Source organism: Pseudochaenichthys georgianus, chromosome 4 (genome assembly GCF_902827115.2).
Source record: "Pseudochaenichthys georgianus chromosome 4, fPseGeo1.2, whole genome shotgun sequence".
NCBI lineage: Eukaryota > Metazoa > Chordata > Actinopteri > Perciformes > Channichthyidae > Pseudochaenichthys > Pseudochaenichthys georgianus.
Window position 1 is genome coordinate 21,007,319 of NC_047506.1, and position 26,279 is coordinate 21,033,597.

Here is a 26,279-nt window from a genome sequence, read left to right on the forward strand (position 1 = left end):
ATGGTCAGGTAAGGAAAGCTCTTCAGCTCCCCCCATCCAAAAAATCCCAACAGGTTACACAACATGTAGCTGTTTCAGCACTTAACAGCAACAGATGCTGTAAACATACAGTGCTTTCTGTCATTCTGCTGACTCAGGGTCAAATCTGCCAGAAAGAGAATGGCTGTAATTCTGTCCGTCAGCTTTGAGGCATAATTCACTTAATCAGCCCAACTGAGAAAACACATGTGAAACAGCACATAGGGCTATTAGTTTGGCACAGTAAAGAAAATGTCCAGCACCAAACATGCTGCATGAAAAGGAGCCAACATGTTTTTAGACACATGTGAGGTAAGGCATGCAAGTCAAGGTGCAGCCCTGTTTTGCAGCCCCTCATCAGGCTTGTACGATGTGAGGGTCTAAGGACAGAGGGTGTCGAATTGTCATACTGATATTCTGTACAAACTGTGAAGACCACTGAGACAAATGTAACATTTGTGATATTGGGCTATATAAATAAACATTGATTGATTGATTGATTGATTGATTGATTGATTGATTGATTGATTGATTGATTGATTTGTATTGTGTAACCACAATGTAAAATTCAATGAGGTACACAGGTTTTTAAAATCCTCTGACTTCTGTGTCAGAGGATTTTAAAAACCTGTGTACCTCATTGAATTTTACCCAGATTATAGACAGTCCTACTCGCCCAAATATTAAGTCCCCAAATAAATCCTCCTTAATTGATCTAATTTTAACAAATGTTCCACATAAATACTCATCTGTGGGAGTATTTGCTAATGATGTGAGTGACCACTGTGTTGTGGCCACAATTAGGGACACTAAGGTCCAAAAGGTTAAACCTCGTATCATCACAAAGAGAGACAAAAAACACTTTGTGGAGCAGGGTTTTTTACATGATCTGTTTGATTTTGATTGGGGTAGAATCAATTTGTGTGCTGATGTAGAAACTGCATGGTCTTATTTTTATCTTGGTTTTATGAAAATTATAGATAGACGTGCACCTCTGCGTAAATTTAGAGTGAAGGGACGAAACAATCCCTGGTTTTCTGCTGAGCTGTCCAGTCTCCTTCATGAGAGAAATAATGCTTGGGCGAAGGCTAGGAAATCAGGCTCAGAGGTAGAATGGCTACGTTTTAGGCAGCTAAGAAATAGCTTCACATCTCAAATAAAAAGTGCTAAATCAAAGTACTATTTGTCGGTTACCACAGAAAACCTGAATAATCCTAGGACATTTTGGAAAGCCATAAAATCGATTTCCACTGGTGATATCCCAAATGAGCTACCTCCGTGCCTCACCACAGCATCTGGCATTATATCAGACAGGGCTACTATGCTAAATTGCTTTAATGAGCATTTTGTGTCTTGTGGCTCTCTGTTTGGCTGTGTGGCTCCTGTGAACGCTCCAATCCTTGACTCTGAACAATGTGGCCTGGAAAACCCTTTCAGTTTTACTCCTTTAACTATTGGTATTGTTCATGAAGCATTATCCAAGTTAGATCCTAGGAAACCGGCTGGCCCGGACAATGTAGAACCTTTCTTTTTAAAGATAGCTGCAGATTTTATTGCTCCACCTCTTACTTCTCTTTTTAACCTCTCCCTCAGCACGAACACAATTCCAAAAGTATGGAAGTCTGCTTATGTCTTGCCTTTACTGAAAGGAGGGGAGGCAACTATTTTAAATAACTATAGGCCAATCTCTAAATTGTCAGTTCTGGCTAAGGTGCTTGAACGCTTAGTGAGTGAACAAGTAAAGGAGTTTTTATGTATAAATGATATCCTGTCTAAACATCAGTCAGGATTCAGAAAGCAACACAGCACCATCACTGCGACAATGAAAGTGGTAAATGACATTACTACTATTTTAGATAATAAGCAGAGTTGTGCAGCTCTGTTTATTGACCTTTCCAAAGCATTTGACACCGTTGATCATCGCATTTTAAAGCAGAGGCTACTCAGTATTGGCATATCCAGCAATGCAGTGGGGTGGTTTGTGAACTACCTCTCTGAAAGGTCCCAATGTGTTCATTTTGATGGACTGTCTTCTGAGTGGTTAAACATTTCTAATGGTGTACCACAAGGTTCTGTTTTAGGACCACTTTTATTCTCCATATATATTAACAGTGTAGGTGATAATGTGGATGAAGCTACTTTACATTTTTATGCGGATGATACTGTGATGTATTGTGCAGGTCCCTCCATTAAGGAGGCTGTTGTTAAATTACAGGCTGTTTTTAACACTATTCAGACTCAGCTCTCTGAATTAAAGCTTCTTTTAAATGTGGATAAAACCAAGGTAATGCTCTTTTCAAAAGCTAAAAAGACACCAGAGCCTGTTTTAGATATTGTAACTACGCAAGGAACAAAACTTGAAGTTGTTGCCTGTTACAAATACCTTGGTATCTGGCTTGATGATTGTCTCTCTTTTAAACTTCATGTCAATAACCTGCTTAAAAAACTGAGGGTTAGGCTAGGGTTCTTTTTCAGAAACAAGTCCTGTTTCTCGCTTGAGGCCAGGAAAAGGCTAGTCACTGTGACCTTTTTACCTGTGCTGGACTATGGTGATTTGTTGTATATGAATGCACCTGCCAATTACCTGAGCAAATTGGATGCTGCGTATCACAGTGCTCTGAGATTTGTCACAAATTGTAAAGCGCTTACACATCACTGTACACTGTATACCAAGGCAGGTCTACCATCACTCTCTGTACGGAGGCTCAGTCACTGGTACACTTTTATCTATAAAGCTTTGTTGGGTAAACTCCCGTATTATATCTGCTCTCTGATAACACAGAGAGTTGCAAGCAGCTATTGTCTGAGGTCACATGATGTAGTCTTGTTAGATGTGCCAAGAGCAAGGACTGTCTTAGGTAAGACAGCTTTTATGTGCGCAGCTCCACTTGCTTGGAACAATCTTCAGCAAGAATTGAAACTGAGCAATCTCATTTCTCTGCATGTTTTTAAAGCTAGGCTAAATGAAATGCTTGCTGATACAATGGGCACTTGTAAATGTCTATAACTATGTATCCTGTAAATATAATGTATAATGTCCTTTATTGTTTTATGTTTCATGTGGAACCTATATGCTGCAGGTCTCCCTTGAAAAAGAGATCTATGATCTCAATGGGACCAATCTGGTTAAATAAAGGTTTGAAATGAAATGAAATTGATTGATTGATTGATTGAAGTCCATTTACAGCATTATCAGAAATGAACACACTCACAAACAAATGTTTTGTGGACAAAAGGTCAACAATGTTATGCTATTAAATTACCTCATTATGAGCAGCTATCACTCTTAATAGAGTGCACACATATGTAATGTTTCTCTTGGGAATAGACAACAAAACTAAATAGGTCTCCGGACACTGTATGCAAACATGGGCAGCACTTAATTAACATTCTTTCTTTCATAATTGCTAATCCTCCATTTATTCATAATGGTAACTATTAACTTTATTAACTATTAACTATTTTATTCATTTTTGATTGCCTTTTTGACAGATACCCTTAATTATATTTGCTGAAATTGGCCTGCTTTACTTAGACACAGTGGAGAAACCGGCCTTTAAACATTTTCCCAAGTAAGACATTTCTGCCTTGTGAAAAATAACACGTTTTTTTGTTACCAAGCTCATGTGTTGTCTACTTAAAGTGGGAAAGCACAGTTGGGCTGAAGTGGTTATTATTCCTCTCACAAAATAATAATCTCTGATTGGATTGAATCTCTGATAATGTATTGTGTTTACAGTGACCCAGCCATGTGCTCACTGCTACAAACAGTACAACAAGATGTCCTTTCGTCACACTGAGCCCAACTCATACACATGTTACTATTATAAAGGTTTGAGATAATTTATCTAATAATGTATTAAACATTTAGAAAATTGTGTGGACAGCGTACAGTTTACAAATGTCCATTTCCTGTCAGCCGTCTGTCGGGTATATTGTCTGCAATGCATCACAGACTGCCAATATTCCTGGAGATTGGATTGCAAATCAGCCAGCAGGCCACAAAACCCATGCTCAGTCTTGCCTCTGTATTTTCTCTCTCCCAATTTTCTTTTGGTCCCTTAATACTGTGCCTTACTACAGTATGTGTCCCCCTCTTTTCCTACTTGCCCTTGCTCTTTTAAACAGCATATTTTAACCTGCCTGACTTCAACAGCTGCTATCTAATGATGGAGGTTTAGCGAGCACGGAGCAACCACCACAAACTGAACTTGTGTTAGTACCGACAGAGAGACAGAGAGCAGGACCACCAGGCAGCAAAACTCTGCGAGCTGGGGCGCTGCCTCTTGTTTCACTTTATTTTACACAATTGGATGTGTCTCGGGTATATGCGCCCCACACCCACAGACCTCTAATAATGGCACTCACAATTTCAAATAATCCCACAAAGCCTTTCACACATAAACATAAAGTGAAACCCTATTGATGCACAAACCACACACAGGCATGTAATCCCTCCCAGATGCATGTCCTGATGGATAGCGTGATCCGAAGACAGCTCCAAACTAATCCATCTGGCTTGATAACTGCATTGTGCCAGAGACAGGACAAAGAAGAGGATGCAACCCAATAAACGTTTTAATTACGTGTGTCATATGTGTGGTTCTGAGGTAAAGCCAGTCATGGAACCAGGAAACATGGGGAACTTGCCGCAACTAGAAGACTCCCCATCTGTGTTTGTATATGTTTAAGTGTGTTTACACTTCAATCTGTGGGTGGTTCAAAAGTAATAATAAATACAATTCTGAAAAAACAAATACATCTGTATGATGTGTACCATTGATGTACACTTTACATATGAATTGGTTTATCAACATTTATATTGCAGTTAGAGCTTCTGCTTGGATTCAGTTTGACAATGTAATAAAGGTTAATCATTACAACATTAACAAACGGTTAAAGACTGTTAACAAAGCTTTCATTTAGAGCAACCAATTTGTCACCAAAAGAAACCACCTCAAATTTGACCAATTAGATATATTTGTAGCCATCAGCTCGTTCCTGGGCAGTTTGTCCTTAGTTTTGTCTATGCCTCATGAAATTACATAATTATTATCCTGTCCCCTCTCACCTTGTTTATATATGTATGGGGTATTTTGCTGTAAAAGAAAAGTTTGAAATTCCCAATCAAATAGTTTTTTGGACAATTTCTATTCTCACACACATCCATGTATTATTACCGGCTTTAACACAGCATCCCCTGCTTTCCTGTACGCCTTTTAATTTCTAAAAATGTCTTTCTGATGTCAATCATGATTTGTTCAGGATGTCCCACGTCACGCTTTTGAAAATTCTCTGACCAAACTATGATCTGCAGTTTTTTGGAACCGATGTGGTATCATGACTGAATATGTCATTATGCAGAAAAGATTGCAAGGGCCTCTCAGATACATTTGTTATATGGGGCTGTAAAGGCAAATGGCTTTGGCAGAGATCATACTTTTGTGCTTCTCCACAGTATTCCTAGAATACCAAATGGCAGAAAGAGTATAATTTTCGAAAAAGCCTGTCGGACCTTGTGTCACGATCTGTCTGTATTGTATTTTGTCTTGTCTTTTTCTGTCTTTTGTGTCTTGTTTGTGTGATTAGTCTTGTGTGTATTTAAGTTCTGGTTTTTCTGTCTGTCTTTATCGGTTCTTCTTGTGTCATGACTAGTTATTCGGTGGGTGTTCTGTTTTGTCTTTGTTTATCTGCGCCTAGCCTTGAAATAATATGAGTTTTTCAGTTTATATCTGCATTTGGGTCCTGCCTGCTTCACACACCGTAACACCTTGTCTTCAGGGCTGACTTTAGACCTGGCCTGATTTTGAATGGTCTGGTATTGACTTTTTTGGTTTCTGGGTCAAGCTATGATAAATCTTCTTAAAGGTCTGTCATCTTCACCGGTGAAAAATGTTAAACTCCAAAACAAAAAAAGTCATGGTCCTAAGTCATGGGGGAATCTTTTCACCACTACAACAACAGCTTACAAAAACAAAGTGATAACAAACCTGACCCCACCTCTGATGGATAGTGTTGGGCAAGATCTCCCTTTACCATAACGCATCACAGCAAAGAGGTAGGACAGATGTTCATTTTATTACCTTGACAACATATTAGGGATGAGTGGGAGGACTGGAGAAGAGGATCAAAAAGACAAAGCGGTGGCTTAGAGAGGCATCGGAAAGAGTTAAGCCTTTAAATACCACTAACTAAAAGGGCACAGCAGCAGACACACAGAGAACCTTGTGACGATTCTACGGATGGCCTCCATTGTAAAAAAATACAAGCCAAAACCTTGAGACTTTGCTGAGGGTGATTCTATGATTCACTCTAAAATAAATAACCTTTACATTTAAATGTGGCCTTTTAACTGCAAAAATGTACCTCAATAAAGTACAATGCTTTAAAGTGGACCTATCATGCTATATTTGACAAATATATTGGCGGGCCATACCTTTTTTTTTCAAAATACCAAACAGATCATGCATTTTAGCCATGCCTCATTTCGCTCTATTTGCTCTTTTTCAGCGCTGTTTTTGCAAGGGCTGATTCTGTGACATAGCTTTAATGCAAATGAGCTGCAGCTGACCACGCCCCCCTGCAGGAGAGGGGAGCGTGCTCTGAGATCAGCCCAGAACAGAGGCTCCGTCCTCCGTGTTTTATTCTTATATGATTATATAGAGTCATTATTCATTTGTTTTAAAGCTCAATAAATAACAAAGAAGACCTTTGACCGGCACTTTTCTAATTTTGTCCGGACGATTTAAACTTTAACGGACATGTTGACCGGCGGAAAAAAATCGAACTGAAACTCTGCCGCACTATGCTCGTTCCTTTGGAAGAGGCGGAGAGGTGGGTGTTTGTCATCTGCTGGTGGACTAACCGGAGAGAATTACAGCGAGGGAGGGATTGCATTGAATAACAGCAGCAGGACGAAACGCTTGCCTCGGGGAGGGAGAAAAAGAGTCCAAGTCAAGTCTCAAGTCTTTGTGGGGTGAGACTTGATCAAGTCTCAAGTCTTTGGTCACGAGTCCAAGTCAAGTCTCAAGTCTCTAAAAAATAAAAGTCTCATGTCTCTTCTGGTTGTAATAAGCCTTCTATTGTCTGCTGCTATCCAGTCTGTTAAGAATACTGCACAGCTATATCTAAGAAATTCAAAGCATTTACTGTGTTATTATCACTCCTATATCTATTAGCATACAGTATCAGTACTGATTAGTTGTTTGTTATATGATCACTTTAAACAGGCTATTGCAATGCAATATGAGGAAAAACATCACACTTTAGCTAAATGCAAACAACTTATAAGCAAAACACTTCAGAATCAGAAATCAGTATCACAAATACTTTATTAATCCCCCGCAGGGAAACTGTTACAAGTACTTAAAAGCGGGTAATGATTAACGTTACCGACCTTTTTTATGTCATGTCAAGAGTTGGATGTCAACGCCACTCAACTCAAACAAGTGTGACAAGCAATTCACTAATCTTTTCAAATATTCAGTTACAAAGCTAGCAGCAAGCTAAGTTAACATTACATAGCTGATGCTGAGCTAAACATGTTTGCTAACCGTCCATGCGTTAATGTGACTGACCTCTCCGGGTGAGTTTTCAAGTGCCTGATGAAATTCGACGTTGTTGCGCCAGCATCCTTGATTTTGATATTGCAGACTTTGCAGTGTGCGCTACTTTTGTTGGTGCCGCCGGCGTTTTGTTCGAAGTTTTTGTAGTTGAACCTAATTACAAGCAGTACAGCTGCAGGTGTGCCGCCGGTCGCCATGGTGTTACTACGAGGTAGTAACAGAGGCACGCACGTCTGCGTAATGAGCCCGGCTAAAATAACTGGATGGCCTACCTGCCTGTCAGCCTTCCATCTGGGCACAAACTTATCTCGTGCCCTCATTGGTCATGTGCACGTTCGTGTGTGTTGGAGGAGGCGGGCTCTATAAGGAAGTAGCAGCCTCTAGCAGATTATCTCCGGTTGTGTGTTTTCAAATTCTAGCGATCTCGAGCCGGTTTCTCTCAAATTTACCTACCCCACCTTTAATATGCCAAAAATAGAAAACACAATGATTGTTCACGAGTCCCAACACACGAGTCCAAGTCGAGTCTGAAGTCTTTTGGTCACAAGTCCAAGTCAAGTCTGAAGTCTCTGTGTGTGCGACTTAAGTGTGACTCGAGTCCGAGTCGCAGACTCGAGTCCCCATCTCTGGTATATATACATATATATATATATATATATATGTCAGGTTGGATAATCTCTCTTCCATGACCCTAAATACCGGGGTCCCACAAGGCTGTGTGCTGAGACCCTTCCTCTACTCCATCTTCACCCACGACTGTACCCCTGTACATGGTTCAAACACCATCATCAAGTATGCAGACGATACAACGGTGATCGGCCTCATCCACAACAACGATGAGACGGCCTACAGGGAGGAGGTTCAGCATCTGACTGAGTGGTGTGCTGACAATAACCTGGTCCTTAACACAACAAAAACAAAAGAACTCATTGTGGACTTCAGGAGATCGAAAGGCAACACACACACTCCCATCCACATAAATGGAACGGCGGTGGAGCGTGTGTCTAGCTTCAAGTTCCTGGGGGTCCACATATCCGATGACCTCTCATGGTCCAACAATACCACCAGCATTGTAAAGAAGGCTCACCAGCGTCTCTTTTTCCTGAGGAGACTAAAGAAAGATCACCTCTCTCCTCAGATTCTGGTGAACTTCTATCGCTGCACCATTGAGAGTATCCTGACCAGCTGTATCACAGCCTGGTATGGGAACTGCACAATGCTCAACAGGAAGGCATTGCAGAGGGTGACGAAAATCGCCCAACGCATCATCGGTGTCCCACTCCCTGCCATCGAGGACATCCAGGGGATACAGTGTTTGCAGGGCGCACAACATCTTCAAAGACACCTCTCATCCTGCAAACTATCTGTTTGTCCTCCTACCCTCGGGGAGGCACCTCAGGAGCCTCCGGTCCAAGACCAGCAGGTTCAGGGTCAGCTTCTTCTGTTACCCTGCTGAACTCTGCCCGCTGATAGACTCAAGCCCATACCCACCACCCACCTGTTTATATATTTTACTGTCAATGCCGTTTACACTGTATAATATTCATCTGTGTATAGCCTATTTATAATTATTCTATTAATACAAATTCCATGTATAATTATTCTCATTATGTAGACTCCTGCACTGCTATTTTGCATACTTCTGGTCAGTTGCCTAAACTTACATTTCGTCACTAGTACATGTACTATGTAATGACAATAAAGTTGAATCTGAATCTGAATCTGTATATGTATATATACATATATATATATATATATATATATATGTGTATATACAGTATATGTATATATATACATATATATATACAGTGCAAGCTTCTTAGTGCAATAAGAAGCTACAGGGACGTTAATCTACGTCGGTAATATTAACTTTATTTAATACAACATTTAAGGTACAAGATTTAATCATAGTAGTATACTATTTTACAAATGATGAATTACAGCAAACATGTGCAATATATCCATTATTATTATTATTATTATTATCCGTGGGATGGCAGTAAGGCGATATGGGTCCGTTCTTATTGTGTATCCATGGGTAAAGATAAACGCATGTAGTGCTGAACACGTAACATGAACGTGCCAGGCGGCGCGCGGTCCCATGGGTTAGATGCGCGTTCATAATGCAGAGGGAAATAACTCTCAGAATAACGTTATTAGCACATTTTTACAACTTGAGGAACGAATGTTTTTAATAAGGGCTCTACAAGTGTTCATAATGGGTAGTTTATTTAGTTTAAAAAAAAGTATCCAACGATTTACAGACCACTCTTTCCCCATGTAAGTCAATGGGAAAAAGTGTTTCCGCGCCTGGCAACCAAACGGAAGTGTAGTACCGCCGTTTGTCCACCACGAATATTTTCATCTGAGTCCGGCGCACTTCCTGGGGGCTTGGAATAAACCATGGATGTATAATAAGAACTGGATACAGGGTGGGAGGCGGGGCCTCATTCATTCCTATGAGAGTTGCTCATTAGCACATGATGATAAAATGGCCCAACTTTTGAGAGAGCGATACGTCACAGATTACCCGGCATGCCTGAGAAGTACCTGTATGTGCGCTCATAGCGCATGCGCAACTTTACCGCACGTTCATGACAGCATGGTAATGATCTGTTATTATGATGGATTTGATATTAACGAGGCGGCAGTTAGCAGCTAGCGGCTAGCTAGTCATTATGCTAATGTACACCAACTTTTTTAGGATGAGGGCTACTTTCAAAAAATAAAACAAGTCGGGGGCTACTTTTACTCTTTTTTTTTGTTTTTTGCAGTGTATATATTTAGCACATTTTAACATTATTATATGCTTACCTTTAACCTTTTTGTGCTGGTTGGGTCTTTGGGACCCGTTTTCAGTGTTTACTAAAAGAACTTGTATACAATTTAATTATTTTAACCTGCTTTATTTGGGGGTGGACCTCACATCCTCTAGGGGGGGCCTCACATCCTCCAGAGGGACCTCACCTCCTCTAGGGGGGTCCTCACCTCCTCTAGGCGGGTCCGGGGGCATGCACCCCTGGGAAGACTTTTTTTTAAATGTTGAAGTTAAATGCTTCAATCTAGTGCACTTTGAGCACAAAATGAATGTATGGATACAGCTCTCAACACTCAGATGAAAGGGAGCTGTATACTTTTCAATAATCCAAGCATCTAGAATATAATCACAACCAATAACAAATCATTCAAACTTGTTTATTCTTATCTTATGTTACAGTTAGCATTCTTTCTTTTTATTTATGCATATTTTACTAATCACTCCCCTTTTAAACTGTTTTTTGTACTGTCCTATTGTACACATTGGAATGATTTCTTACTTTATCTATATTAAATATATAAAGGGGTGCTCTCTCACACACACACACACACACACACACACACACACACACACACACACACACACACACACACACACACACACACACACACACACACACACACACACACACACACACACACACACACACACACACACACACACACACACACAGGCTGTGTGCTCCTCCGTGGCGATGACGGCTTGCGTTAAAAATAATAATAAACATATTGTAAAGTGGGGGGACACAAACGGGACATGTGCGTCAAGTGGTATAAATATATGCAAGTTACAACACACAGAGTAAAACTCTGCCCCTCATGTGCTGTATAGGCTGGCACGACTAGGCTGTGTTCAATGGGGCTGATGTGTTGTGTAGATTCTGCAAGAAGGAAAATCAGCGGGGAGGTGCCACATTGCTTTTCTTCCCGACTGCAACGCTTGTCCCGCAAATCAAGCAAGAACGTGATTGGTCGATATTCATTGTGGGGGTGGGGGAGGAGGGGTGTTAGATAGATATAGAGTTGTAGTAAATAGATAGAGTTCGCTATGATTTAGGTTTCGTTTATGCATAGGGTAGATTCTTTTAATTACATTTCCTTTTTTGTTTTGTGTATTTTATACATTTTGGATTTTCTTGGCGAGCTATTTTTAGAACGTGCCCGGCGGGCGCCTCGCGTTGCCCCAGTGGGCGACTGAGTGCCCGCGGGCACCGTGTTGGCTACCCCTGAACTACAGCGTCTCCAGCGCTTTCGAGCGGCAATGGCCGTGGCCGTGGTCCAACCCCCCATTCCCCTGATAGGTGGAGAGTTGCCCATATAGGCGGAGCACCCCTTTTCTGACGTTGTAGCTCCGTTGCAGCCCCGTTTTTAGAGATTTGGGTATGGAGGAAAAGAGAGAGGGTTGTGTTTTCTGACACTTGGTGAGTTCCCTGACACACCGGGGACACATATTTATGTATAAAAGACATACACAAGTGAATTTTGCATGATAGGTCCCCTTTAAATTAAATTGCACCAATCTCAACATTTTAACCACAACACTTTAAAGCTCATTAGTCATTATTTTACGAGTGATGGTACATTCTCAGTGTGCTCCCAAGGAACTGGGTGGTGTTTTCTATGTTGTGTGCTTCTTTTGTTTTACTGAGAACATTCTAATTGTGCTTGCTGAGCAGATCAGCACTGCCGACCACACACAGATGCACACTCAGAAGTCTGAGGGTCTTGTTTCAGCCAAGAGCGCCTTCAAAAGTGCTGTTGCATGTGATAATCCAAAAATACAAGTTATAAATTATTATAAAAGTGGATTATTCTAGTCTTTTGAGGTTACCAAAACAGTTGACCATGAGCTCAGGATGTGTGATCAGGTTGAAACAGGAAACCAGGTTCATCATTAGGATTTTAGTTTTCTTTGTATTGTTTCTGTTCTGATTTTATGTAAAGCGTCTTTGAGCATTAGGAAAAGCGCTATAGAAATCCCATGTATTATTATTATTATTATTATTATCATAAATAGCTCAGGTTTCACACACAATGTTACTGCATTTAGGGGAACAACAGAGTTAAATTTGTACATTACTTTTTAGTTTATAAGTGCATTATGCTATACATTAGAATTTTTTAAAACCTAGAAAGTGTGTTTTGGCAAAACATTTTTGAAAAACGCTGCTCTGAGGTGGTCTTCATGATACATGACTTCCCCCAGAGCAGGGGCAGAGGGCACTGAGAGCCTGACCTTCAGCCTTGCAGCCAGTAATTCAGATTTTTAAACACATTTGCCACAATTAAAAACTACACAGGCCTCTACAGTATGTCACTCAAACATTTAAGATGCCTAGTGATTTCCCTTTTTCTTCAATCCCTTGCTTCCATCTTTAAGCCTTAATCGAAAAAAGATCGTGATCTCGATTCAGACACCTATGCGATCTCATTTCTAAATTACGGCGATCCTATGACGTCAAGCTGATTTTTTTGGGGGAGATTATTTTACATTTTTAAATTATTTTGCTTCTTAATAATACCAACTTGCAATGTCAATCATACTTAAACGATGTAAAGCAAATATACTCTATACATTTAACATTAAAGTACCATGATCGCATCCAAATTGTAGTGTTCTGTCTGTCTCTCCTCCTCTCATGCAGTGTTAACGCTGCAGCCACTAGTGTTGCCAGTTTTTGCGGAAGGAATAAGCAACCAGCTCTATGAAAACAAGCGCAAAAGAACATGAGCACTTTAAACCTATATATGTCGGGTCTACAAGCTCACAACCGCAACAACCATTATTACTTACTACCAAGCTACTTTACAGAAAGATAAGCCCAATGTGGCTTATAATAAGTATACCTGGCAACACTCACTGACTGCAGCACGTGAGGGCAGGAGCCGGCAGTATGTTTACAGAAGCGTTAGCATTAGCACTGATTAGCAAAGAGTGACGAGAGCGACTAGTAGTACAGGAAAAACAGAAATGAGTGACACAGAAATGAGTGACGAGGAGGTCGAGAACAATGACAACAACACCGATGAAAATCCCGGTGGCGACTCTGGCGAGAGGGAAGTTGTGCTTGTGCCGAAAAAAGTAGATGGACTGTGTAGCTAGGCAAGGGCAAGGCAAGGCAAGTTTATTTATATAGCACTTTTCGACGCAGGGTAATTCAAAGTGCTTTACAAAAAAGAAATGAAAGACATTAAGCATTAAAAAAGAAAAGCTAATAAGCTAGGCAGCTAGGCTTTATTTACATTTATTCTGAAGCTGTAACTTTATGTTCTGTTCCGTTTTTATATTCAGGACTGACTGCAGTATTTAAAGGTCACATGTCATGGCCATTTCCACTGATCATAATTCCATTGTTGTGGTCTACTAGAATAGATTTATACTGTGCAATTTTCCAAACTCACATTGGTTTCGCATACAGCATCTCTGTAAAGTATGTGTATTCACTCTCTCCTCTAAACGGCTCCCTTTTCGCCCGCGATCCCAACTGTCTGTTATCAGCCTCAGCCTGCAGCCAGGGAGGAGAAATCAGCAGAGCTGCATGCACTGAATGTGTGAGGAAGTCCGTGGATTGGTCAATTTGGACCAATCAGCGGGGGCTTAACGTAACGGCTCCGCGGACGTAACGTAACGGCTCCACGGATTGGTCCATTTCGTTCCGGGGACGACATGACATCATGATGTACCCGGAAGAATCAAATGGACAGTGACGTATCTCCAACGAGGCGTTTTGGGGAGGTATTTTCTGTTTTAGAGTTTTACTCCCTACATGGTTTACTTTGAGGGTTTTGACTCTGCAGACCGTTTACATGCATACAAACCTTCATAACACACAAGGGGACGGGCAATAACCGGAAAAGCATGACATGTCACCTTTAAGTTAATCCTTTTGATTCAGTGACATTACTACTCAGTGGCACTTTGTTTAAGTTTATGTTTTTTTCAGTACTAGAACCTTTAAGTGCAGTAGTTGAACTGGGTGCTAGCCGGCTAGGCTTTTTTTATATTATTATTCTAAAGCTGTGACTGTTTTGTTTTTATATTCAGCACTGTGGTGAGGTATTTTGAGTAACTGAAGTGCATTCCTCCCTGTAACAAACAGGTTGGTGTTGTTGTACAGTAGTTGGGTGTCCTGTCACTGTGGACAGGTGCTACTGCAAAGTTTACATTTTGTCATTATAAAGCTGCAAAAATTCTATTTTTTATGTTCAGCACTCAGGCAGCAGCAATATCTTTATTTTAGTTACTGTATGTTTTGTTACCAGAGAGACTTGAGTTTAAGTCAAGCACTTTGTTTAAAGCCACAGTAGTTGGCTGTCAAATTCATTTTAGTTACTCTATGTTTTTGCTACAAGAAACTGAGACTTGGATTTAAGTCAAGCACTTTGATGTTGATGGTGTCTGGTTAAAGCCACAATAGTTGGCTCCAGGTTCCACATTTTGAATGTAGTAATGTTTGTTCAGTATTCAGCAACTACAGACTAAAGAAAAAGTTATGTTTTTGTTACAAGAGAGACAAATGTTGTCTGTTTAAATTCATTGTACTCACGTGACGTCTAAGAGTAAGAGTGCAATACATATTTTCATTGAAACGATGAGAATCGTGTGAGAATCGTGATCTCAATTCTTATGGAGGAAAATCGTGATTCACATTTGAGCAAGAATCGTGCAGCACTAGTGCAGGCCCAGAAAGCATCGTAGAGATTTGGCTCACGGCCAAAACTGCCAGCAAGCCGACACTCATGAGTCTTCTTCCACAGCAGCCCATGAGCTCATCTAGTACACACTGTCACTATAAACCTCCTGCTCAGGTATCTTCCTGTGATAATCAGATCGTTAAACCTTTACAAGGCAGAATGACTCGTAATAAAGCTGGCCTAGGAGACGGAATTTGATTAACGCAACAAAAATGGACATTTCTGGCAACAACACTGACAGATTATCACCTTATAAAGAAGGAGAACGTGTTAGCAAACTTTTCCTATCTACGTATTCAACAAAAGTACAAGAACATTAATATTCATTTGAGGTTGTGGCACACTGACATATGTTACTCCAATGTTCACACTCATTGACCTCTCTTTTGTATGTATGAGGATCATAAAGCACTAATAAATGCCTGTGTGTGGTAGTGAATACAGAATAACTCAATACATGAGTTGTCTGACTGAAGCACAACGCTCTGGTATTAAAGGCTTGACAGTAAATGTCATTCTAAAGAAACTAGCCAATCTCCTAAATCCTAACATGTGTTTCAACTAAAATGTACATAAATAGCTTACACAGTAAAGAAAGTGAGCTCATGCATGCCATACCGATCCATGTCAATGTTCAACTCTGACACCAGATCTAATGTGTTCCAAATGAATCCTCAAGGCCCTCAAAAATATGACGTAAAACAACGCAATCATATGAATCTGCCTTTAATAGACTTTTATGAAAAATGCCTCGTAAAAAACAATGTCTAGACATCGATCTGTAGAGTCTGAACTGACTATAAAATTGAGGGAAGCCCTCATTAATGGTGCAACAGTAAAAGTGCTGAGGTTCTTTCTATTATTATGAGTAATAAAGCACCAACAAATGCTGACTGAAAATACTAACATGCAACACAGTTTATATATACCTGTATATACGTTATATGGCTGGCAATGAGCAGCTAAAAACTATCCTTGGATTTCAGGGAAGTGATTATGGGACCTAAGATTTTGTTATAGAATCATTAAATAGGTCAGTATGTTATTGATCACTATATTAGACATATATTTCTGAACACGATATGTTGGGCCACTGCACTACTAACATAAGGCAAGCAGTGGCAGCTGTTATCAAAATCACCTGACTTGCCTCGGGTGATCAGCTCTTTTAGATAAATGGATGTGGAGCGACTGGCTGCCGGTGGACACATGGTAAGAGTTAGCGATAGGTCAGGTAAACATGTCTGCCCCAGAACACATCTGAGACAGGCAATAAAATGTACATTTGTGACACAGAAGGAATAGACTTTAAAAGATTGTTCATTTCTGTGTAATATTAAATAATACTTTTGCCGGCATGTTGTTTCAGGACCTACTGAGGTAAAGAAATATGATCCATCACCAAAACACTGCACAATGGATTATAATATTGTGAGACAGGATGTTACGAGTCTGGAAAGCTATCACAGTTTAAATCATTCTGTCCTGTTCACAAAAAAACAGCAAAAACATGCCAATCATGGACTTCCAATTGGACTGCGGTAAAAGTTGAGCCAGGTTGAATGTTTGATGGTACGAATAGAGTGGCGTCATTTTAAATGAATGCCGAATAAATTCCCATTGTCTACATCATTTTGTAATGCTGTCACATAATCAACTTTCTAAGTCTGGTGAGATGAAAAACATATTTAGTGGTATTACATTAGCCCTTCCTATTCTTCCTTTCCATCTCAATTATTTCACCCCTACAGCAAAGTGCCCTATAAAAGTACCCAGTCTATTCATCCACTTTTTCACTACTGCAGCCTGTCTAACGTGTCCGCCTCCACACTCAGACAGTTACCTGACAAACAAAAAAGCTATGAACAAAAGGTCAAGACAATATTGAGTGCGAGCCTTGAAGTTCATGACCCGGGCACAGGCACCCTCAGGACCTCAGGATGAGGCTCAGAATTCAACAGATGTTGAAAAGCAAATCCACAGCCTGGAGGGAAACAAAGCAAACATGGTGGAGAGTACAAAGAACCAGAAACGTTTGACACAAGGGTAATTCAGGTCAAACACTGCATCCAAAGGTCAACTACCTGCAACCACACCAGCAACTTCCTCTATTCATAATAGCCTTGGAGTCCCTTAATCCTTTTTACGTACATTTGTTAACTGGGAACCAAATGGGCAACATTCCAAGTGTTCCTGAAGCAGCCCTCAGGTATGTGCTGCCTTCCTAGATGAAAGGGGATAAACTGCTGAGTACCAATTACAAAGCTAAATAGAGTTAAAACTATAGCACTAAGAGCACCTCGGGGCACTCCAGAAGGTCCATGTACAGTCCAAAAATTAAAGGCCATTTTAATATTCAAGGGCAACTTGAAACAGAGACACACATTGTAGTCTGCCACACTCCTCTCTCCTCCTCTAATCCTTCAAAAACCTCCACTTCTCTCTTTTGGCATTCCTGCCTAATAGCATCATTATTGACTGTGTCCAGATAAACGCAGGCACCTTGTAATCTCACACGGGCGGGGAAGTTCAGAAAACTGCTGCTCTGGAAAGAAGGAAACAAAGGGAAAAGGGGATGGTGGAAGAAGACGCTGAACACCAACAAAGAGAACTCTGAGATGAGTGCCTTTGATCATTCAGAGGAGGTAGAAGCAATCCCGTCATCTTCTCTCATCACACCACACCCAAAGCTTTGGTCCAGCTCCTTCTATCTAAAGTTTACTGGCTGGAGAAGGGTTGCAAGACAGGCCATCAACCAATATACAGAAATCACAGCTGAAACAACCACTTGATAGCAATTACATTGAAGACAAAGACATCGGTGATTGATTTCCTTTTGGAAAGTCAAAATCTGCGTCTGAATTTCTATATGTAAGCTAGATGATCATAGGCTGAATTCACCCAGTTAGTCTCTCTCTGTTTAGCCTGTACCATTCCTTGTGCCTTTCCTTGAACACATCCAGTACAATCAAAACGTTTTAGGAAGGAGATACAGTATGTTCGTTTTGCTGAATGCCCTCCGGGAAAAACTGTTCAAAAGTGAACTTTATGATCATCATCAACCCTAAATCATAAAGGGAATGATATAATCAGTTGGCACATACTGTGAAATAAATGGCCTGAGAAATAAAGGCATTTCTTAGGCTGTTATATCAGCCTTAGGAAGTCAAAATCTTTGTCCAGAGGGTAGGAGCGTACATTTTCCGTACCTCTACCTTTTGTTCTAAGACATTCTGAGAGTGTTCACTTCCATAGTGGGAGCAGCATTTGGGAGGTGTTTTAGAAATGAGTATCCTGTAGAGGACAATGCAGAAGAAAAACAACTATAAGTAAAGGCAAGAAAAGTGCAAAGGCTGAGCACAAAATATGAAATTACTTATTTAAGTGTAGGCTCCTTTGCTTTCTGGCATTTAAAACTGCACAACACTGCGAACCAATATGGAAAAAAGATGATTTCTTCAAATTAAAGGACTGAGCCAGAACAAACAACAACCGTATAGTCATCTTAAAATCTGTATAGTAAACAGCTAACACAACAAAAAAGTATCATAGACCCAAGGCTCAGGTTTCTGACCCGTCTCACATGTTGCTAATTAAACACTCACACAAGCAAGAACGTAAAGAGACACAAACACACCCTCTCACAGCAAGGTAGTATTTACAAGGACAAGCACGTGTGTAAGTACGTCAGCAGAGCCATGAAGAACGTAGAACCTCAGAGGGCTCTGGAAACTAATCTGCGGAAACGTGAACAGCACACACACATAAACACACTTTAATTCATGCCAACTCATTACGACACATTCTTCACACCTTGTAGGTTGTCTTGTTATAATGGTTAATTGGAGAATTGCACAATTGAACATACATTCTGGGATAAATGCAGCATTTCCTGTCTTGGTAATGGTAAGAGTGTTGTGAAATAAAGTTTATTTGGCTGTAAACTTTCAAATAAATGGTCCACAAGTCCAGAGCATCTGCTTGCAATACACCTTTCACTACTCCACCCAAGACTGGATTTCTTAATAACGGATTGTTCATTGCTCTTTGGACATCAGTTACTGAATATAGATTGTCACAGCTTTTTTTAACAGTTATTTGTGGTAGATAATCATAAAGGTTCATTTTAAAAGTAACTAAGGGTATACAATGATGACAATCAACCCTACCATTGATTAATTGCCATGCTTTCAGACTGCAGTGCTGAACACACAACCTCTGTGCCTCAGTCAAATGACTTGTGAAGTATCCTCTTGCTTTCTCTCTTTCTTTCTCTCCCTGCAGGATGGAGGAAAGGGGAGGCTTCCTGACTGATCTTCCCACACAAGCCTGACCCCAATATCCAGGCATCCTCCTGACACTCTTGCTTCACACACACAGACAAGCACCCACACACACAGGCAGCGAGAAACACAGATACACAAACACACTCTCTAATGTTTACTGTGTCAGATTGCAGTGTAAATAAAGGGGAAGCTCCGGCCTCTGATTTAAAGGGAGCCAAATCAAACAGGAGGGACTGCGTTATCGCACTGGGTCGGATGTAAAGTGGAGGAATTGGATCTGTGTCAGAATGAAACAAACCCTATAAAAAGTTCCTAGGAAAACAAAACCAGTGCTCTATGAGGGTCTGGGATGTTTTTGCAGAAGGACAAAAAGTGAAGCAGGGGCAGAACAACATTTGGGGAAATGTTCAGCTACCCCTGCTTGCAGTGTGCCGTGCTAATCATTCCTCTATTCCCCTGGGGGTTTTGGAAAACACATTCTGACATCCTCGTAAACATTTTAAGAAGCAAACGAAATCACTTGGTTGTGAGACGCAGGACAAAGAGAAGTCAACTTCGAATGACTGATTCAAGCTGTTACTGTTTACTGTAAGAGGAGAATGGTATATTACTTCCTAGTGACAGTAGTAAAAACTGCAATTCATCAAGCCTTGAGGTTGCGTTCAGGTTGTCATCACAGTATTCTTTCCCTACTTTTGCTTTGTCCAAGAAACAATACATGACAGCTTTTTAATCACCTGCTAATGATCTAGGATTTACATTCCCCCCCTGAGGCGCACGATGAGGAATTCACCAATGTTACACTTGTGTATTCTGTTCATATTTATTCCTTGAAAATAATAATTATTCTAGGCACAGAATCTATGATTAAAGAATTTCATAAGAATTTGTGACATGCTGAAATTCAGCAGAGGAGAGCAAACATCTGGAAAAGGAATCTGTCTCTCTACTACACATCATCTCTGTCGATTAATCTTGTTTTTTTCTCTATGCAGCGTATTGAAGTTAAACCAAGTACATTTGAAATATATATATACCATGAAGTAGTGAGGGGGAAGCATAAAGTCTTAAATAACATTTTGGCAGGATATTACACATATACCACAAAACGGAGTGTCCATGGTAAGAAGTATTTGTAATACGTTATACCCTAAAGTGCGTAAAGACTACTTCAGACTGCAACAAACACAGTCTGCTGCACAGTCTGCTCTATGACCTCTATAAGGATTATCCAAAGGGGTGTTTCTGTAGAAAGAGTGTACTTGTCTCTTTTTTTTTTTTACTGATGTAACCCATTATACACTTATAGTGCTGCTGTAACACTTCAAATGTAAGGTATCTTATCTCTTATCCTAGTACACACTTGAGTGTTACCTCTTTGCTCATGCTGTTAATGGAGCATTTTTGCACGGGGTGACATCAAACTGTCTCACCTTAAAACCAGCACACAAACCCCCATGACATGGCATCACAGCAGGATGTGATGCTGCTTTTGCAAGAAGGTAAGTGACCTCTCCACCCTCCTCAGAAAATAATAATTAGAGGGACTTTTACATCCTTAGAAAAAGTATCTCCATCACCAAAATGTTCAAACTCCAAAGTGAGCTCCAGTAAAGTTGTGGTTGTGTTGGTAAGGAAACATTTTACTTGGAAAGTGATGTACATTGATGCATTGAATGTATGTACCAATAGCTTTGTTTGCAATTACATACTCCCATAGCACTGCCAAGGAGGGATACATCTGAGTAAAATGTGATTCCTGAATATTTAACACTAATTGTTTAGAACTTCTTATTTGACATGACAGTTCGCCTGCACCTCTGACCTACAAGCCGGGGTTACTGTTAAATAGCCCAATTATATATATATTCTAGGCATGATTAGCTGTTGAGAATGAGAGAGAACCCAGAGGTGATAATAATCATCAAGCTGCATTGCAAACCTAAAGCCACACACTTGGCGGAATGCTAATGATAGTGACCGCAAGGCTGAACATCTGTGTGCGGAGACAAAATCCCCCAGAGTCCTTCCTCTGGAGGTGTGAGGAACATTAGGCATTCTAAGGGCGGATTGTGAGCAAACTATCATATTTCTCACTTTCTAAACTCCAAATAAGTGATCAGAGGTTTTTGCAACAAAAAAAACACAAATGTCATGCATTGCAAAGTAACATCATTTTACACCACATAGTTTCATTACATTACCTGGATCGTGGAAGGGGACCAGGGCAAAGTTATACAGATTTTTCTTCGGTCTGTTCAGGGATGTTTCCAAAATCTTGGACGCGCCCTCGATGACCTGCACCAGGTCGTCGTACATGGAGCCGGTCACATCGAAGACGAATGCCAGGGTGGATGCCCCCTCCGGGATGTCCTCCTTTGTGGCCGGGGTCCCTGTGTCCTGTCCGGCAGAAAACGCCACTGACAGCGCGAGGGACAGCCACACTAATGTGCTGCCCATTTCAGATCCAAGATGCTTCTCAAGCAAAGTTCTTAGATATGTTCTTCTGGCCAGTGCGAACCTTAGGGTAGCTCTCGAGATAAAGGTAGAGACATCAGGCTCTTAAAATTGACTGAAATGTATGAGGAACAATTAACAAAGGGATACAGGAATCTCAGAGTTTTCGTGCGCTTCTTCTTCTGCAGTTTCTCACTTCTTCGCAGCCTCTCACTTCTCTGTGAACTAAACCAAGCAGTCCCAGCAGCTGCAGCTGTGCCTGTCGTCTGTTGTCTGCAGAGTCAGAGCCCTTGTTCAATCAGCTCTGTCATACAAAGACCACCTCTCAGCTGGGCAGAAATTATCCAAGGCGCAGACAACCCCATGCAGAAAAGCGCTGCTCTGATTGGACGAGATGCTTTGGGGGAATTCGAGGGATCCTGGGACTAATTTTCTTTGCGGCGTTACACAAAGAGATGTTTCCCGTGGTCGAATACATAAGGTCGTAAATGCATTATATTGTTGTATTTACATGCAAGTAAGTCTTTTTGGAGATTCAATTATGAATCTGAAGTTATAACACACGCAAAGTTATTACATGCAAACGTATGCTAATTAGTAGAAGGTCGATGTCGTACTAATGTGAATCATACAATTTGGAAAGAAATGTAGCAATTGTTTGAAATGGTGAATGTTTGCACGAGACAAGCTGATACGAGACCAGGACAATCAAAAAGTAGCTCTTCTTTAGTGATTCTGAGCTCTGTATTGCCACCTAGCGGTTGTAGTTTGATTTTACAATGTTGGAAAAGGTGCCAAGAACAACACCAATGACAGCAAAACAATTTGCAAAGGGTTTTACATGGGATTAGACTCGAGCAAAATACTGAAAAAGTAAAATATTAGAGATAGAACTATTAACCAGTTATTCTATCGATGAATATGAATAACATCAATACGATGAATAAAGAGACATAAGAAAAACTAAATGTGATTTTTCCTTAATTTAATCCATTCCTAACCAAATAGAGGTGTAATTATGTAAAGCTTCAGTGTACTTTTCACGCTATTCTGGTGTTCCAAGGTTCCAAGTCTAAAGCCATTATGCATGAATGCAACCATAATTCAAGTGAAAATGCCCGCTGTGAAAGGTACCAGCACACTGAAACCAAAGCAGATAAATGGAATTTTGCCATATCTAATACTGTTATTCACACCAATGCTATTCAAGCTGTGGCATGTCAAAGGAATTGTACATCATTCTTTGGTATATATCTGTAATTTAAATGCCAAAAGGTCCACCAAAAATCTGTTGATGTGAAAAATAAATTATGAGGGTTGTGCTAGATTTTCTGTGGCCCGTAGAATCTATCAATAAAATCTTCTCAGTAGCGGATTTCTTTTAAAAAAAGTAATTGTTGTTCATTTCAATTAGACAATCATCGGTAACTGCAAACCATTATAATTTGTTGGCACCAGAGGGAGCGAGTACACCACTTATAACTCATATTGCATGTTGCAGAACTTTAAAAAGTGAATAGTGAGATTATGGCAATTTAGCATGGATAAGAACACAAGGGAAATTCAAGAGCAGACAAGACCTAGAACACAAAGAAATAGAGTGTAAGAATATAATTTCCCTAGCCTATTACAAAATACCTGGCTCTGTTAAGGGAATGGCATTACCAAGGGAAGTGTCTGGCTTTTTTCAAAGGTGATTTCAGGTCTTTACTGAAGTATGGGGATTGAAAGATGAATGGAAACATTCAAATAAGAATCCAAACCTCACTAACTAAGACACACTCAAATTATGTAGGAGGAGAGCATCTGCAAATGAGATGTTTGCATGGTAAACAAATAGGGAGGTTAAAGCCTTCTGGAAAATGCACCATGACAATCCAGCATGCAGGCAATGATTACACAACACATTTCTCAGTATAAATAAAACACGTATTTTCCAAGCTTAGATAACAGCTTAGAGGTACATCCTGTTCCTAACAAGATAATACTAGACACAAATAAATATGAAAGACTCCTTTGACATCATGTTATTTAAACAGTGTTGTTCCTTCTACTGTGTGCAAGCTAGTGATTCAGTCATCCGAAGGTAATCTGCAGAAGCAGACTAGTTAGAATTGTTATTCTCAGGAAATAATAAAATAAAATAACCGATAAGGAACCACATTTGAAGTGTATCAATGCACCTATGGCACAATCACACACACACACACACACACACACACACACACACACACACACACACACACACACACACACACACACACACACACACACACACACACACACACACACACACACACACACACACACACACACACACACACACACACACACACACACACACACACACACACACACACAAACAGTGCTTTAGCTCGATTTCAAGGAAACGCTAGATCATTATTATTATTATGATTTATTACCATGTGTGGGAGTTCCCACTTGCTTGAGTTCCTTGGAAGGCGGTACATTTTTTATCACCTGGTTTAGCAGGTACACATTTAACCTTCTTGACCTTTTAACTATAAAAGTGTTAATGATTAATGACATAAAAGACATCAATCAGTCTCCCTTGGTAATAAGTTAACTGATGGAAAAAAACGTAATTGCTCTAGAATAGAACATTGGAATATCTGGTGTTATATCTGTGTATATCTCCCCCACATTATGTAACATTTAGAAATGACTGTATTCAACAGATAGTTTTTTTCTAATTACTAATGTAGAACATGACAGTTAATACACAAAGGATATTTGTTCACTGAAACACACCGTCCCAAGGCAACCACCAAGGCTATCACAGCTCTGTACAAAGACGATGAATCAATGATTGACTTAGTTCACTGGTCAGCATGGATGTTATGTTGTGATAGCACCTGCTCCACAACTTCTCACACAATGGCATCACAGAAAAACCCTCTGGGGAAACGACAACACATTTACATTATTGTTATTCTATGTGTAATACTTAGGAATTGCATGTACTTGCGTGCTAGGATTTACACATCTCATTGCTGCTCAAACTAGATCCACCACTTCTTCCTGCGGCTGTTATTGCAGGTACAGTTGGAAATCACTTTTCTCTCACACTTTCATTCAAAAAGTAAAAATGTACCAATATTGTTTTTTAATGGTATGGCAGGAACATAATTGCCTGAGGCAGTTTCTCTTAAGAAAGCTGACAATAATCTAATTGACCCAACATTATAGTTACATAACTTCCTTTTCCATTGCGCAACAAATCTCAACTCTTCACAAACCATGAAACCATGTGACATTAGGCTACATTTTACTTTGGTCTACCATTTGTATTAGATAGATGTTTTTATTTGTTTGGATAAAACAATTAGGAGACAAGGAAAGAAAGGACGAAAAATATAGTCGGAATGTTACAAGACCCACCTGTCTTTATACATGCTGTACATGGTTACACCACTCTGAAAATATTGTAGTGCAAGTTTTATAAAGATGCCGGCACTGACGTCTTAATCTATCAGTTAGTTACATCATAGCCTTTCCTTCCCTGCTTTATCTCTCTCTCTCTCTTCTGCTTGATTGTTCTCAACATTTTCTTGGATGGGAAACAGACTCAAAAGCACCAGAGAAATTATGAGTTAGTGTGAGTTGCTTTTCATTTGTTTGTAATCGTGTTATGACTTATGAGGTAATCCTACTGTATATGCCGGAGAACCATATTATGCTGTTTTTCTCCTTATGTGCATGTGTATTTCTGTTGGTAGTTTTTTATAGCTGTTAAAGAGCTAATTACTGCAGTCTCATAGGACAGGCATGACTCTAGCTCACAAACACTGTTGCCCTGTCTCCCAAACACGATCCACATGACACATGGGCTCCATCCCTCCAGTGAGCCAACCAGAAAGCCCGCCCTGGCTTGCCCAACAAACCTAATCCCTGGGTTTAATGCCTCTCATCACACTAAAGTCGCTCTTTTGTAGAGACCACAACTCATCTGGCCAATGAGGCTGGCCGGTTGTGCACATACACACCAACATATCCTTTGTAATCCCTCACCATTCTTTCTTTTTATGTCCCTCTCCCACTCTGGGTCTCTCGTTTTCATAAACACACACTGTACAGTATAAACATGGGTAACCACGCGAATACCAGCATTTGTGTGCACTTACAATAGTGCTCATTCTTTTACTGTCTCATCATATCTCTCAAAGGACAGAAAAACACTAGCAGTGAAAAAAAAAATGTCTTTGTTCCTTGGCTATTTTTATCAGGAGTTTGTTTGCAAATGTTCAAAAAAGACAGACAAAATTGAAAGAACAGCATACTGTATATATAGACAGTCAAATAAATAGTACCGGCTTCTGAAAAGTTATACACACTCCAATTGTTCTTCACTTGGTGTAGTCAGGTGATAATGGGAAAGACAGCTGAGGAAAGAAGAAGGTTCTCTCTCTCTGTCAGACTC

General features: G+C 40.2%; 1 protein-coding gene across 1 annotated transcript in view; it reads right to left on the minus strand.

Annotated features, from left to right (window-relative positions):
• The window catches only part of hmcn1 (hemicentin 1), a 107,524-nt gene extending 85,683 nt beyond the window's left edge, over positions 1 to 21,841 (minus strand). Inside the window, exon 1 of the mRNA XM_034081502.1 lies at positions 21,586 to 21,841. Coding sequence (XP_033937393.1) covers positions 21,586 to 21,841 — 256 coding nt within the window. The remainder of the gene's footprint in view (positions 1 to 21,585) is intronic.
• Positions 21,842 to 26,279: the final 4,438 nt, after the last annotated feature.